Raw genomic sequence first — 14,745 nt, forward strand, 5'->3', positions numbered from 1 at the left:
CAGAAAAAAAATGTTATGATCATGACTACTACTATCTACACCCACGACTAGTCTCTGAGGAGGTTTCCAGCCCCTCCGTACACAACTGTGGCCACTGAAAGGCAAGTTGGGGACTGGAATCCAGCCCGTACCCTGATCACTAAGCCATGTGCCCAGAGAAGGATGCATCTACCCCAAGGAAGGGGTGTCTTTTACTAATTCTCACAAAGGTACTGTATGGATTAGCAATAGCCTTGCTTTTTTTTTTTTTTTTTTTTTGCTTTATTTGAATATAATTTTCTATCAATTTTCTTTTTATAAATACAGTTTATTGCTTGTTGTGTCTTAGTCTAAAAATGTTTGAGAACCCCTGGAGAATGTGCACTGTGGTGGGGGCAGCAGAATGGGGTTCTGGCTTTAGCAGGTACGGCCTCTCAAAACAGAGCACTCCATGGTTGAGCACTCTTAAGCTGAATATCCTTTTCTGCCCTGTGTCTCAGCGATGCCCCGAGGCTGACAAGGTGAGTTGTTCCACACAGAAAACAAAGAACTACCACCTCAGCCCAGCCTCTGTGGAGGCCAGCCTGTTGCCTGGGTCCTGAGATGTGGCCTGCTTCAATGTCTCCATTGGACATGGCCATCTAGCCACGGAAGGTTCCATCTCATTCTGCCTGAGACCACAGTGCAATAATGCAATCCCTTTGAATACAGCAATATGCAGTCACAGATGTCCACACCTGTCCATGCTCACCCTCATCTTCTTGCAAACTCCATTGATTGATTTACCGGGAAATGTGATGTTTTCCCCCAAAATGTCCTTTCCCTCTTAGAGAGTAATTTTGCTTCCCAGTTGTCAGGCAGCACCGAGAAAGGCAGCAGAGTTGGGCCTCTCGGGCTGTCCCTGCAGTATTCCTGGGACTCTCAAGCCTCAGGCTTGGGTTCCTTCATTGATTTGACAAATGCCTTGACTTCTTCTTCCAAGGCCTTGTTCCTCCTCTCAACGTCCTCCCGGGAGCGCTCCACATTGCGGAGGCTGATCTCCAAGGCTGCAAACTTCTTCTTTTCCTTCTCCAGTTCTTCATTGAGCCTCACCACCTTAGCCCAGACGTCATAATTTTCCTTCTCAAGGCTAGAGGAAGGAAAGAAAAGAATGAAAGATAGGGCATTAATTCCAGACACTTCCTGGCTCACAACCTCCAGTCTAGTATATATATTTTCATCCCCACAGCACCTTGTACCAGCCCTGCTCAGTGGAAACTGTGGCAGCCTCACCCATATTCCAGAGCCCTCACCCCTCTGTGCACACAAGTGCCTGCTCCTGCTTCAGTGGCGAGAACAGACTAGCACCCCCTCTTAGTAAGGGTCTCCTAGGGATCGAGATCTGGAGAAGCAAAGGGAACTGCCCTTTGGGGAACAGTGGTCCTGGCAGTCCCACCCTCACTTCTGAATCCCACTCTATGTTAAAGACCTGCATGTCTGCAGGATTCCTGAATTCCCAGGCTTTTCATTGCTATTGACCAAAATCCTAATGTAGTCCTAGGTGCCTCCCCGCCAGGCAGGGCGGAATTAACCCTTAGAAATGAGTGTACATATCATATGACACCTTTTAAGGCAAACAACGGAATTTTAGGCCTGTAGGAGAGATTGATTGTCTCATTGGAAATTTGCTGCAGAATTTCATTTTGTGGGGTGCTGCCTCCCTTCTCCCCAGATGGCCTGGCCATTTCCACATGGAGACTTGCACTCCCATTTGGGCCTGTGCCTTGGGTTCTATCTTCAAGGCCTTGGCCCATTTTGCAGGTAACGGCCCCTCTTCAGAGCCTTGCCTACCCCTGCCTATCTCTTCTTAAAGCTAAATTGGTCTCATTCCTTCTGACCCTCTCATTACAAATCTAGTTTTCTTCTCCAAGTTTCTCATACCCCTCTGGCTCTGGGGGAAATCCCGAGTGAGACACTGTGCTAGTCCCTGACCACTGGTCCTAGTCGGGGGTAGACTCCGTGGGCTGTGAGCCTGGCATGGGAGGCTTCCCTGACAGGTGGATTCTGTGCCATTCAGGAGGAGCAGCCACCTCTGCAGTGGCCTGTCTTTTCCTACTCTGTCAATAATACTCTTAGTTAGAGTGCTGCGTAGCCTTCTTTGGGACTGCTTGGGTCATTGCCAAGATGCCACAGATGCCTTGTAATTCTACAGATGATTGATATCAGGTTCTCAGACAAAGGAGCTACATCGTGCTTCTAGATGGCAGCCCTCCATAGGGAACACTGGATGAAGACCCACAGAAGTCTTTCTTTCAGGTACCTGAGTCTTAATGAACCAAGCCCTATCCATAAATAGGAAAGCCCCCCAAATTCATGTTTCACTGCTTCATGACTAATGTTGATAGGGGCATGGCTGGACTGAAGCTTTCCCCCATGAAAAAGAATTTGCTGCCCGATCACTAGTGTGAAAAAGATTTCAAGGAAATACTTTATCTACCCAACAGAACAAATTGTGTCCAAGTATCTAGGGAATTTGCATGTGATTGTGGCAATGGCTTCCCAACCGGCCTCCCACCTCTGTTTGCCTCCTGCAGCCAGGGGTCCCATGAAGCATAAGCCAGGTTGAAAGAGTCCAGAAGCTTCCATCTCACTCAGGCTTTCCGGTGGCTGACGAAACCCTGGCCTCCTGCACTTCTCTGCCCTCATCTCCTACCAGTTACTTTCCCCTGCGCCAGCTGCTCCCACGCTCGCTGTGCAGGACCCTGGTGGTCCTGCTCCCTTCTCCTGGCCTTGGCCGTGCACTTCTGTTCCGCCCTGCCATGCTCTTCCCCCAGCCACCCATCTGTTCCCTCATCTCCTGCAGGCCTTTCCTTACATGCTGCCTTCTCAGGAAGGCCTTCCCTGCCCCCCCCCATTTCACATTAGAGTCCCCTCCTTGAACTTTCCAACCTTTTGACTCACATTATTTTTCTCCACCAGCTGACATAACATATATTTTATGTTTTATATATATATATATATTTTATTGTCTATCTGTCCCCACTAGAATAAAAGCTCTGTACATGCAGGGACTTTTGTCTCTTTTGTTCAGTACTATTCCCTAAAACCTGGAGGGGTGCCTGGCTCAGAGCAGGGGCTTAAGAAATATTCGCAGAATCAATAAATGACATTTCTATGAAAAATTTTTAAAGTTCCTTTGAATGCATGAAAGCATATTGATCCTTAAAGAACCATTCTTTGGGAATTGTTGATTAAGCTACTTAAGCTAGATATTTAAATCTTCATAAACATAATCAAATATAGAGCACTAATTTAGCCACCTCATCATCCCCTTTACCCATAGTAGGGCTGACTGCTGTAGATTACCATCTTCCCAAACTGAAGTTTTATAATGTGATTTCTTTGGCAGATGAAAACAATCTCTATTGTTTCTAAAGACGGAAGCCAAGTGCTGGCCAGTGCTTCTCTGTATGTGACTTACTTTTTAATTTGTTCCTCATACATTTGCTTCTGTGTTTCTATTTCCTTTCGGAGCTCCTGGACCATCCTCTGCAAAGAATCAAGTTCCTCTTCTTCAGAGTTCTTTTTTCCAGGCCCAGTTTCAGAGTTTGGGCTGGCAAGAGTCTCCCTCTTGGAGTCACAGGCCTGGGAAGAAAGTGCACCTGCTTCGGCCCCAGGGGACCCTGGCGAGGCAGGGACATTATCGTAGGTGGAAGTCCGCTGGGCGTCAGCAAAGTGGCGCAAATCTTGAGACATTGCTCTCCTGTGCCCTTCTCCTGCCTTAGACTCCGAGGAAGGTGACCAGAACTCATTTTTAAAGATCTCCACTTTGCTGCTGTTGGCACCTTGGAAAGCTGATGTCAAGAAGCATTTCCGGTTAGGGAGCGTTTGTGTCCTTTTTCGAGATTCCACTTTCCAATCTCCTGGCTTTTCCTTGGGGCCTTTGCTGCTGTCCTCCAGATGCCCGTCCCTCGGCTGTTGTCCAGTGGGGCTGGTTGTGTCTGAGTCACTTGTCTAGAAAAAAAATATGCAAGGATGTTATAAACCATGGGTTTTGCCCTGCCCCAATGTAAGACAGGAAATGTTTCCTGGTTGTACACCTATGAAACTCTTAATTAGAAGCCCATCTCTTAATTTATCACATTAGTTGATTATCTGCATGTCATTTTTCCCAAAAGGATATTGCACGTAAAGGAACTCACACTCTAGAGATGAAGTGCTCACTAAAATCAATGAGAAGAAAAAAACCAACAACCAGTATAATTATGGGCAAAGAACAAGATCAGACTGTTCACAAATGCAACCGGTCCTTGCACATAAGAACAGATATTCAGCCTCTCTCATAACATGAGAAACTCAAGTCAAAATTAAAATTACTCGGGGGGATGGGGAGGCATGGGCAATATATATAGCCTGAACTTTTGTACCCCCAAAATGAGCTGAAAAACAAAAAAAAAAAAAAATGAAAAAAAAAAGAGAAAAAAAAATTAAAATTACTGAAATGCCAGTTCTCACCTATCAGATGGGCAAACCCCCAGAATTTGACAACACCCTCTTGTTGATGAAACTGCAGGGAAACAAGTTCTTTCATGCATTGTTTTTGGAAGTATACAAGGCACAAATTCCAAGAATTTTTATCAAAATGACACATTCAAATATATTTACCCTCTGACCCAGAAATTCCTCTTCTGGAAACTTACCCCAGAAATACATCTGCCTGAGTACAAAAGGTCTGATCAAGGTTACTCATTGCAGCCTTGTTTGTAATGTAAAGGACTGAAAACAACCTGCTCATCTATAGAGGCTGGCTGAGTAGGTTATGGTACAGCTGCAGAATGGAACACTATACACACACCTGCCCAAAAAATTAGGTCATGGGAGGGAGTTGTCTATGTATTGACATGAAAAAGTCCCCAGGGTATACCGTTAAGTACAAAAATGCAATATATAGAGGTAGGGGTGTATGTATGTATGTATGTATGTGTGTGTAGGGAGAAGAAAGGAGAGAAAGAGAAATTCTACTACATTTTGTGTAAAAAGGGAGGTAAATTATTTACATTCATTCTTCTTATATTTGCATAAAGAACACTGGAAGGACAAATAAGAAACTAATAAAGACAGGGAGGGCTGGGGTGGGTGAGAATGAGGAGGGAGCAAGGCCTCTCCGTGTATATCTTTTCTATCTTCCTGATTTTTTTGAACCATGTGTATATATTATATATCTTAAAATTAAATTATAAAGAAAAAGAAAGAAAAGAAAGAGAGTGAGAGAGTGCAAGAGAGCAAGAGTGAGCTCTACACACAGCACTGGAAAATCAGGGCTCAAGCTCTCCCTCCAACCTTGTCTGGGGTCAGAAGCACCTGGGCCCGAAGTGAGAACCAGATCTGAGTCCTACTTGAGAACATGCTGCCACCTTGGGCCAGCTGGTCAACCTCTCTGAGCCTCAGCTCCTCAATCATAAAATATGGATGAGAAATTCTGCCCAGCAATGTAACGGTGAGGACTCGAGGAGTGATCTACTTAAATGCTCCCCGAGCAGTGCCTGCCCATAACAAACAATAAACAGCAGAAACGTGGTGAATGAGTGTAACAATGGCTATTCTCAAGGTCTGCTGGGATGATCTTAGTACATGAAATATGAGCATGTCAAAATTTTAATTTAGTTTTAGAGTGTTAGTAAGATGCATTGTGTCCAGACAGATCTCACCTAAGACAAAAATCACAACCATTACCACTACCTACCTTTTTTTTTTCATCTTTAACAGTATTCTAGGTAAATGATCTGGTCAACCAGAAATCTTAAATTCATTTCTTGGCCACATGTAAAGGTCAAGCTGCTATGTAAGGTTCACATGTTCTTTTTAAAAATATTTGTCACTATAAATATCTTTGACCTTTATAAATTATTGCCCTCACATAGTCTACATTTCGGAAACAGCAGAGTTTTTGGCCATTGGGAACGTGAGCTCCAACCCTTCAGTACAAACAAGGGGGATGACATTGCTGAGACGGCTTATCAGGGAATGGGAAATATTACACAAACACATCACATACTCTGAGGAAGGAATCACGTTTCACGGGTTAGCGGGAAGCCAGTTCTCTCCGGACTTTCACCAGGAATTTTTCAACAGCTCTCATCGGAACATTTACAATGTGGTCTATACTTTTTCCACTGAACTTCCCCAGACTATATTTCAAAAGGTTTCTCTTTCAGAGTGGGCTTCAGGGGGGATCCTCATTGCTCAGTCATTGGGCGACTGACACATATGTCACTTATCCCCCTCCAGAATGCTAATAGGGATTAGATTTTGAAAGAGGCCAGGCTTTTAAGACGTGTTCAAATGCGTGTGTACCGGCTGTGCCCACTGCCACTGCCACTGCACCATGCAAAACTCCCCAAATTACCACCCCAGAGCAGCTCTTACATGGAATGGCTCAGACTAACGGAAGGCTCTCCACATCTTACCATGCTACTGAGGCTGTCTGTTCTAGAAATTGGGGGGTCTTCGGTGGCATCCCAGCCCACAGAGCTTCGGGGCACTGGAGGTTTCTTCGGGTCATTTTTCGGGGCAGGGGGCGACAAGGGTGCATCTTTGGACTTGGGGAAGAGGACTTCATGGTCTCTGATCATCATAGTCATCACCCTTTGGATCTGAGGAGTCCCTGAAAGAAAGAAGAAAGAAATTTGTAGTTCTGAACCATGGGATGAGAAACAGGTAGTGCTTAAGGGTCTCCACCCAGGGGGTGTCTCCAAACTTGGCTCTAAAACCACATGGCCCAAAGGGGGCCTCATTTTGCCACTCACAGGACCCTTTTTAATCACTTGGGGTAGGAGAGTATGGTGAAAGGGATGGAATAGAAGAAAGATATGTGAGTGGGGTAAAAGAAGGAGCTGTTGAGGTTATTTTCGGCCTATAGTCCATTGGATTAGTTTTTGATCAGGAAAATAAGCAATATAATAGGAGAGAAAATGAAAACATCTTTCTCTCCTGATGTGCTCCCCAATATGATATCTGCTTTCTTATCAGACCTAGCAAATACGTACCAGGCTTACTGCCCTCCCCATGGCAGACGTTAGTCTTCTATGCCAGGACTTTTGCCCATTGAGCTAAGACACAGCCTCAAAAGCCTGCTCAACACAGCTTTACAAAGCAGACTTTTTGTGAACTTGCTTATAAAATGAAACCTGTTTGCTCTGTCTGGCTAAGGGTTATTTAAAAGTGATAAAAGGCTAAGAAACACCTGCTGTTTCCGTGGTATCCTACTGTACCGTGTGACCATTGGGCAAATCCTTGACCTCTCCCCTCTGTCGTGACTTGAAAATAGGGCATAATTCCTGCCCTGCCTACCTCACAGAGCTATTGTAGGATTCAGATGAGATAGTCAGCTGAAAATGCTTGGCAGACTGCAGAGCAGTGCACACACGTCAGGGGTAGTGTTGTCATTGTTCCTTCCTCTGCACCTGCCTTCACCACAGGACCAGCCATACCTCTCATGATCACAGCAGGGTCTTCGACCTTCGACCTGATGAGATTCACACCAATCACAGTAGCCAGGTTGTCCACACTCATCTTGTTAACCGCACAGTTCAGCTGGATTTCATGTAGGAACCTGTAGGTAGCCAAGAAACCCCACCGTAGAAAACAGGAAGTTGTCAGGAGGAAGCATTTCAAGGTACCGACAAGCACTCAGGGATGGATCCCAACTCTGTCCTCCTGGTCTCAGGAATGGGGCCAGACTGCTCTGCCCACAAGAGTTTAGCTTTATCCTGAAAGACCCAAGGCCAAGAAAGGGAGAGAAACCAAGAGGGGCCTGCACAGCTGCTGGGAGCAAGGTGGAAACTCACATAAGTAGGAGGGAGGATCCAGTTCTGGGGGCCAAGAGGAGACCAGAAGGACAAAGTAGGTATCTGGCTCTCCCTTGTCTTGCCTTTGTAGGCATGTCTCCCAGCTCTCAGTACCCACCCCGCCAAGTCTCCAGGGAGGAAAACGTTATTGGTAAGAAGGTCCCAGAGACAAGGAATCCATGGTTCCTCCTGGCTCTCATCCTCTGATTAGAGCACCAAGCATCACTAATTCTCAGCAGGTGCTCAATAACTAACATGGACTTTTTACTACAATTCTACCCATTAGAGGCAAGACGCTCTCAGATTCACTGCAAACAACAACAGTAAAAAACAACAAAATCCGAACAGATCGGTAGGGAATTCCTAAATACTCTCTCTAAAAACCATTTTTAAATGAATAGATTGAAACAACATAAAATTCCAAATACTGAGAAATTGTTAAATGGTGATGTGTCCAAATGATGAAACATTATGAAATACTATGGAGCCATTTATAATCCTATTTTATAACACAGAGAAATGCTCACAATATAACATTACACCAAAAAAGGCAGGGTACGACCCTTTATATATATATTATAATTTCATTTTGATATTAAAAATATTGTTCTCTTATATTTATGCTGATGAATGAAAAGCTCTATCACAGAGAGAAAACATCCAGAAGGGGAAATGCCTGAGTGTTGATAGTGATTATTGCTGGAAGAGGGAATTTTAGGGATTGTAGGTAATTTTTATTTTTTATTTGCAGTTTGCTGTATCTTTCTGGTTTCCAAATCAAGTAAATTATCACCTTTACAATCTGGAAACTATGACAAATTATTTTTTAAAAACAAAAGACAAAACTCAGGTTTGTCTGGAATGAAGATCCAGATTCCTAGCCCAGTCAGACTGGGGTCCACCCACATCCAGATGTTGCCATGGGGAAGGTCAGAGCAGGGCCTCAGAAAGGGCTGAAGAAAGATGAAAAGGGTGGCCCAGAAGGAATATCTCCCAGGCACTAAATTATGGTCTAGAGTCAGGAAGATGGGCAAGAAGTCTAGAAACATTATGAGGATTCTGGGTTCTCCTGCATGTCCCAGGCCTCTGGGCATCACTGGGGCAGGGCTGAAGGAAGGAACATGTTCATTTTATGTGCAAACCAGGTTTTCCAGGATCCTTGATAATTGTCTTGTGGAAACAGGAAGCTACCTTAGTGCTACGTGAATAGAGTTGATCTTCCAAAGTGCTGGACCAGAATCTCTGAGTTCACAGAGATGGTCCCCCCTCTTCTAACTAAAGGCTTTTCCTGAGGCGGCTGAAAGCTGTAATGTTGATGCCAGGGGACTCTCACCTGCAGATGTAGCTCAGGAGACTATAGTTGTCACGAGGAAGGATGGAGAGCTGCTTCATCAACTCCTGCTGAGCCTGGGAAGAGATTTTTAACACCAGTAAATGAGCCTGCCCACTTGCCAGCTAGGAGACCCTGCAACAGAATTGGTGTATCTATGTATTGGTGTAACGCTTCAGCAGTCACTCCTGATCCTATAGTTTTGTGGGTTTAAAAACAAAATTTATTTGGAAATAACTGTAAATTCTCAGAAAATTGTAAAAAATAGCATAGACAGGGTCATAGTTTTTGGTAAAGTATATTTTTTATTTGTCTTTAATTATGCCACCCCGCCCCACTTCTGACCCCAAGCTACTCTAAGGCGAGGACTATTTGACAACTCATACACTAATTGTTTGCTTAATGAATGCTTGAGACGTAGCAATCCAATAAAGAATTGGGCCATAATCAAATATCTCAGAATCACTTTAAGACTAGCAATAAAAGGAGGATTTTTTTTTTTTTTTTTTTGACAGGGTCTTGCTCTGTTGCGTGGCCTACAATGCAGTGGTGTCATCATAGCTCACTGCAACCTCAAATTCCTGGGCTCAAGTGATCCTTCTGCCTCAGCCTTCTGGGTAGCTGGGACGACTGGTGCGCGCCATCACACCTGGCTGATTTTTCTATTTTTAGTAGAGACAGGGTCTCCCTCTTGCTGGTTTCAAACTTCTGGCCTCAAGCAATCCTTCCACCTCGGCCTCCCAAGTGCTAGGATTACAAGCTTAAGCCAGGAGGTCTGGCCGGAGGAAGAGGGGAAGTTCAGAGGTGGAGTCTTATAGTGAGAACAGCATCTCAGTGCTTCCATCTCCTTTACTTTCCCTAGAGCTGAGGGCTGACCTGCTATAATATCTGAAACACTCGTCTTTTTAGCTGATTTTAAAAATTTGTTCCATAAATTTTTGTTACTTTCACAAAGGTGAGCTGATATACTTTGTGTAAACTGACTTTTCATGTCCCTTCTCCCTCCCCAGCACATTAATAAGTCATGTACAAAATAGCCTACATCAGATCATGCAATCGAATTTTTGTTTGGAAAATAGCTACAATGGCTGTAGCATAGCTGCATTGTCATTGTTCTCTTCCTTTCCTACTTTTGGAAAAAATTTCTTCATTCATTTTTAAAATGAATATTCTGGGGAGCAGAATGTATAACAAATTCTGAAGTACAGAAGAGAATAAACTTCCCCTTATACCAATATTTTTAAAAAGTCACTCACCTGTGTCATACTCCTTGGTCCTCAAAAAAATTCTGGGAATAGCTGATATTATTAAGAAAATTGTCTAAGTTTGTGCTGTCCAATATAGTAGCTACTTGCCACACATGGCTATTTAAATTTAAATAAATTAAAATAAAATTAAGAATTCAGCTCTTCAGGTGCACTAGCTACATTTTGAGTGCCAAATAGCCATCTGTGGCTGGTGGTTACCACACTGGACAGTCTAGATATATAAAAGTTCCATGACTGTAGAAAGTTCTATTGGTCTAAGCAAATAAATGGAATTTCGTAGAAGATGTATAATTTGCCTAATGGCAAAATCCAAGTTCAATCTAGTTCTTCTTTATAGTTTTTTTTCTGTGTACCACTTTGCCAGAAAGAGCTTTTAATATAGTTGTGATAAAAACCAACTTACTTAAGGGGATTAGAGCCTCCAATATTAGCAGTGTAACACAAATGTATTCATGGATCATTTAATTTTGAAAATCTTAGTGAAAAACTATGAAGGTTTATTGTTGTTAGTTGGTTTTTATCAGTTTCTTTTTTTGGTTAGTTGGTTTATCATCATGACTCCAGCATGGTGGTTGTTGACCATAAGGCTCCTCTAGAAACAATTTATACATGATCAAAAACCCTGCTGGTGAACTTGTTTACTCTCATAAGCATGACATTGCAGAGGGTGTTTACAGACACTACAGACTGAAAAGAACAGAGAAAATCTCCTTGTCCTTCCTTTTCCCAGCACATGCATTCCTTGAACCACCATGCCTGACACTCTTGGCCACTTGTAGAGCTTGAACAATTTGACCTTGCACCTGCCCTCCAGTTTGGTCAGCCTGTCTTTGCGTCCTAGTAGGTCTCCGCAAGGCCATAGTGCTTGAAACCCTTCTCAGAAGTATCCTTCTTTTCTTACTATGTTTAATGTGACTCAGGGGTATTTGATTATAGTCCAAATTTTTATTGTATTATTAAATTCCATGAAGGCTATGGTTTGCTGGTCACCACGACTGACTTCATTTGCCTTTTGGTGTGCAGGAAGTCTCAGTTTGACAAAGTATCTCACCAAAAGGTATGGTGCACCTTGACCTCCTGTTGCCTATCAGAATAGTGTTCAGAAAACCCATCACTTTCTGCTACAGCAGGTCAACTAACGCCGATGAGATACATGCCTTTGCTTCATCTGCATTCGTGAGCTGCCCGCAGAGCAGGAACCCTTCATACTGGCTCCAGGGAACCACAGGCTCCGGGAGGTCTCGGAGGTAGAGCTTCAACAGGGAGGCCACGGTGTGCACATCTGTGTCTCTGGAAGAAAATAAGCCATGCTCTTTGAAAGGGAAGCTATGAAACTTTCCCCACTTCCACTTGGGTGATCCATTGAGCAGAACCATAAGCTACATTCAGGGGAGTTTTGCAGAGGAGTCGAGTCTATAAAGAAGAATCAGATCAAAACATTTTTGCTAATTCCCCCTCCTGGAATAACAACACTGAACCCCTTTTCCTCTATCTCTTCCACCCAACTACCTCAAAGGTAAGTTCAAGGTCCACTTTTTAATTAAATCTTCTTTAATATTTTAGTTTTTATTACTTTCTTCTTTCTCCAAGTCATTAAGTGTCTCACAATTAGCACTGTCTAATTAGTTCCTAATTTTGCATGTGTTAACTCCTTTATGTCCTTGGTCCATTGATCTCTTTAGTATCCCAGAGTGTTTAAAATAGTTCTGGGATTCATTGATATATTTACTCAATAACTCATTTAACCAATAAGCATTGAGAGAGCCTACTAGTGTAAGATACTTTGCCAAGCACTGGGACTTCAGTAGCCAACCAGAGGGACACCCAGGACTCCTGGCCTCACTGAGCCACAGAGCTGTGAGGATTCAAGTTACCAGGTCTAGACAATCTGGGAATCTGGGTTTCAGCAAGGAAGAACGTAGAGTAGGCTGGGCAGATACGCTTCCTGGTCCTGGGAGGGAAGGGAGGGGTGGATTTGAACAGGAGGAGGAGAACAGAGGCTCTTAAGGCAACAGAAGCAAGAGCACCGGGCCTTGATTGAAAGCTCTGCCTTAGCACTTTGTGTACATTTTTGTTTTGTTTGTGCTTTTGATAGCCAGTTGTTGGAGCTGTCATCTGAAAAGTCTCCCCATTTGCAGCCTGGGAACTCTCTACCTCAAAAGGAGAAATGGCTGGCACAGAGCTCTGTCTGTGCTCCATGGCTGCCCTCAGGAAATCTAGGGTGGGGGCTATTCACAACATGGGGATTCTAGAAAATCCTTCCCTGCTGAGTCACTATCTAAAAATATACCCAGGCAAAGCCAGGCTGGGAAAAGTACTCATGTCAAAATACGATGAGAAGTTCCCAAGGAAGTGGCAGAAAAACAATCAGCTCGACAATTTGCAGGGGTGGCATTTTCCTGAAGTCCCCGAGTCACAGTCCATCCAGTTGTCTTTATCAGAATCCTGGAGCTCCTGTTTGATCGGGGCCCCTCCTTACCCTGCACCCAACCAGTCTCCCAAATCCCCTCGGTTCTATTATCTCAAAGTCGGGTGGAGCCTTCTAGGCCTCTCCCCTCCTGTCACTGCGCTATCTCAGGAGGTCATTGTCCTTGGCCAGGACTCCGCCCAGCCTGCCCCGCCTCGTGTCCAGTCTATTCACCATGCACTGCCTGGTGCAGAGCTCCTGCACTCAGAACACACCCAGAGAATGAATCCAGAAAATGAATTTGAAATGAGAAAAACAGCATAAATGATAAGTCAAGAAACGGAATCTTTTGAAGAGAAACAACAACAATAAAAAAAGACAACTAGACAGTGTAATCAGGATAAATTAAAACAGCAAAAATATCTAACATTAGAAAAGAGGCAGGGTTACAACCACAGATATAGTATGGATACTTCAAAGTCATAATAAAAGAACACAATTAGCTCTATAAATCATCTTAGAACGCTGAAATCTACAGAAACCTTCCCAATTCATTTTACCAAAGATAATGCTGATCAAACATGTCCATGAGGCCTGGCTAACTCCTCATTCTTGTTTATTGGGTCTCTGCTGAAATGTCATTTTCTTGGGGACATCCGTAAATCCACCAGACAATGTCAAAAGCCCCCTGTTCTAAGTTGTCAGAGTGCTATGTTTCATTTTTAGCACTTAACATAATGGAACTTATACAATTATTTCTGTAAAGCTTTGTTTTAATGTTGGTGCCCCTGTACTAGAGCTGACTCAGATGCCAATGTTATGGTCTAAGTTTCCAGCATTTTTATTTCTGAGTTTGCTGTTCCTCCAACCCAATGGAACATCCTTAAATGATTTTTTTTTTTTTTTTTAAATCAAGGGCTAAGAGCAAGTCAGGAGCCAGGTGGCTTCTGAGCTCCACAGCTGATGCACCAGGGATTACCCAGGGCCCCTCAGATGGCTCTGCCAGCCCTTCCCCGGGGCACCCATGCTTGCAAGGTGGCATGTCTGTAAGTCCATTTCTCACAGAAATACAGGTGTGGGAAGTGTGTCGGCTGTGGGGCCAGGCAGTGTCCATCCTAGTAGAAACTTGACAAGGAGATTTTAAAATTAATATTTATATATTTAATATGATATTTATATAATTTAATATAAATTATACTTATATAATTTAATATTTAATATTTAATGATACCAGATACACCTGCACTAAAATCTCATAAAACAAGAGCTCCTTTGTTTTCCTTTATCTTAAAGAGGCAACGAGGGGATCTTGGGGGTGATCAGCACAGAGGGTCTAGGTGAGTGCCCACAGGTGTGATGTCAGGGCACCAGGAAGGTGCTCCTTGTTTTCCCAGACTCCCTTCTTCCACTCACTGACTCCCAGAATTTCCTTTACAAGGGGGAAAAATTATATAGCCACAGTAAAGGTTTATGAAGCCAAAACCCAAGAGAAGTCAACAAAACTGGCAAATTAACTCTGAAGTGAAAGTGACCAGCATTAGATGATTTCCTGAGAGTGAGTCTGGCTTGGAGGTGGGAGGGGAAGAGATCCGCCTTGAGACTACATCACCCGAATTGTGTGGGGGGAGGTGGGAGGTGGGGGAGAGTAGAAGGGGGTGGGCAAGGACAAAGAAGGGGAGGGGGCAGTTTGGAGTCGTGAGTGGCCCAGGGGTGAGAAGACCTTCAGCCTACTCCTCAGGGACCAGGAACAGGCTGCCTGACCCTAGATGAGTCGCTTAACCTTTCCAAGCCTGCTTCGTCACCTGTAGAATGGCAATAACCCTGTTCTCCAGGTTTGTCTTGAGGGTCAAATCAGAAATGTATATGAAAGTCATTTAAAAATTCTGTAGTTCAATGTGATATTAGGCACTCATATCCCATCACAGAAGACAAAAA

The 14,745-nt window shown here is 43.8% G+C and overlaps 1 protein-coding gene across 2 annotated transcripts in view; it reads right to left on the reverse strand.

Moving 5' to 3' along the window:
* Positions 1-282: 282 nt before the first annotated feature.
* ARHGAP25 (Rho GTPase activating protein 25) overlaps positions 283-14,745 on the reverse strand; it is an 80,323-nt gene continuing 65,860 nt past the window's right edge. For both annotated transcript variants that reach the window (XM_069494273.1, XM_069494272.1), the window contains 6 exons: positions 11,561-11,693; positions 9,139-9,212; positions 7,449-7,570; positions 6,426-6,622; positions 3,440-3,972; positions 283-1,108 (listed from right to left, as the gene is read on the reverse strand). In XM_069494273.1, coding sequence (XP_069350374.1) covers positions 901-1,108; positions 3,440-3,972; positions 6,426-6,622; positions 7,449-7,570; positions 9,139-9,212; positions 11,561-11,693 — 1,267 coding nt within the window. In that variant the 3' untranslated portion in view covers positions 283-900. The remainder of the gene's footprint in view (positions 1,109-3,439; positions 3,973-6,425; positions 6,623-7,448; positions 7,571-9,138; positions 9,213-11,560; positions 11,694-14,745) is intronic.

This window comes from Eulemur rufifrons, chromosome 19 (assembly GCF_041146395.1).
Source record: "Eulemur rufifrons isolate Redbay chromosome 19, OSU_ERuf_1, whole genome shotgun sequence".
Taxonomy (NCBI): Eukaryota; Metazoa; Chordata; class Mammalia; order Primates; family Lemuridae; genus Eulemur; species Eulemur rufifrons.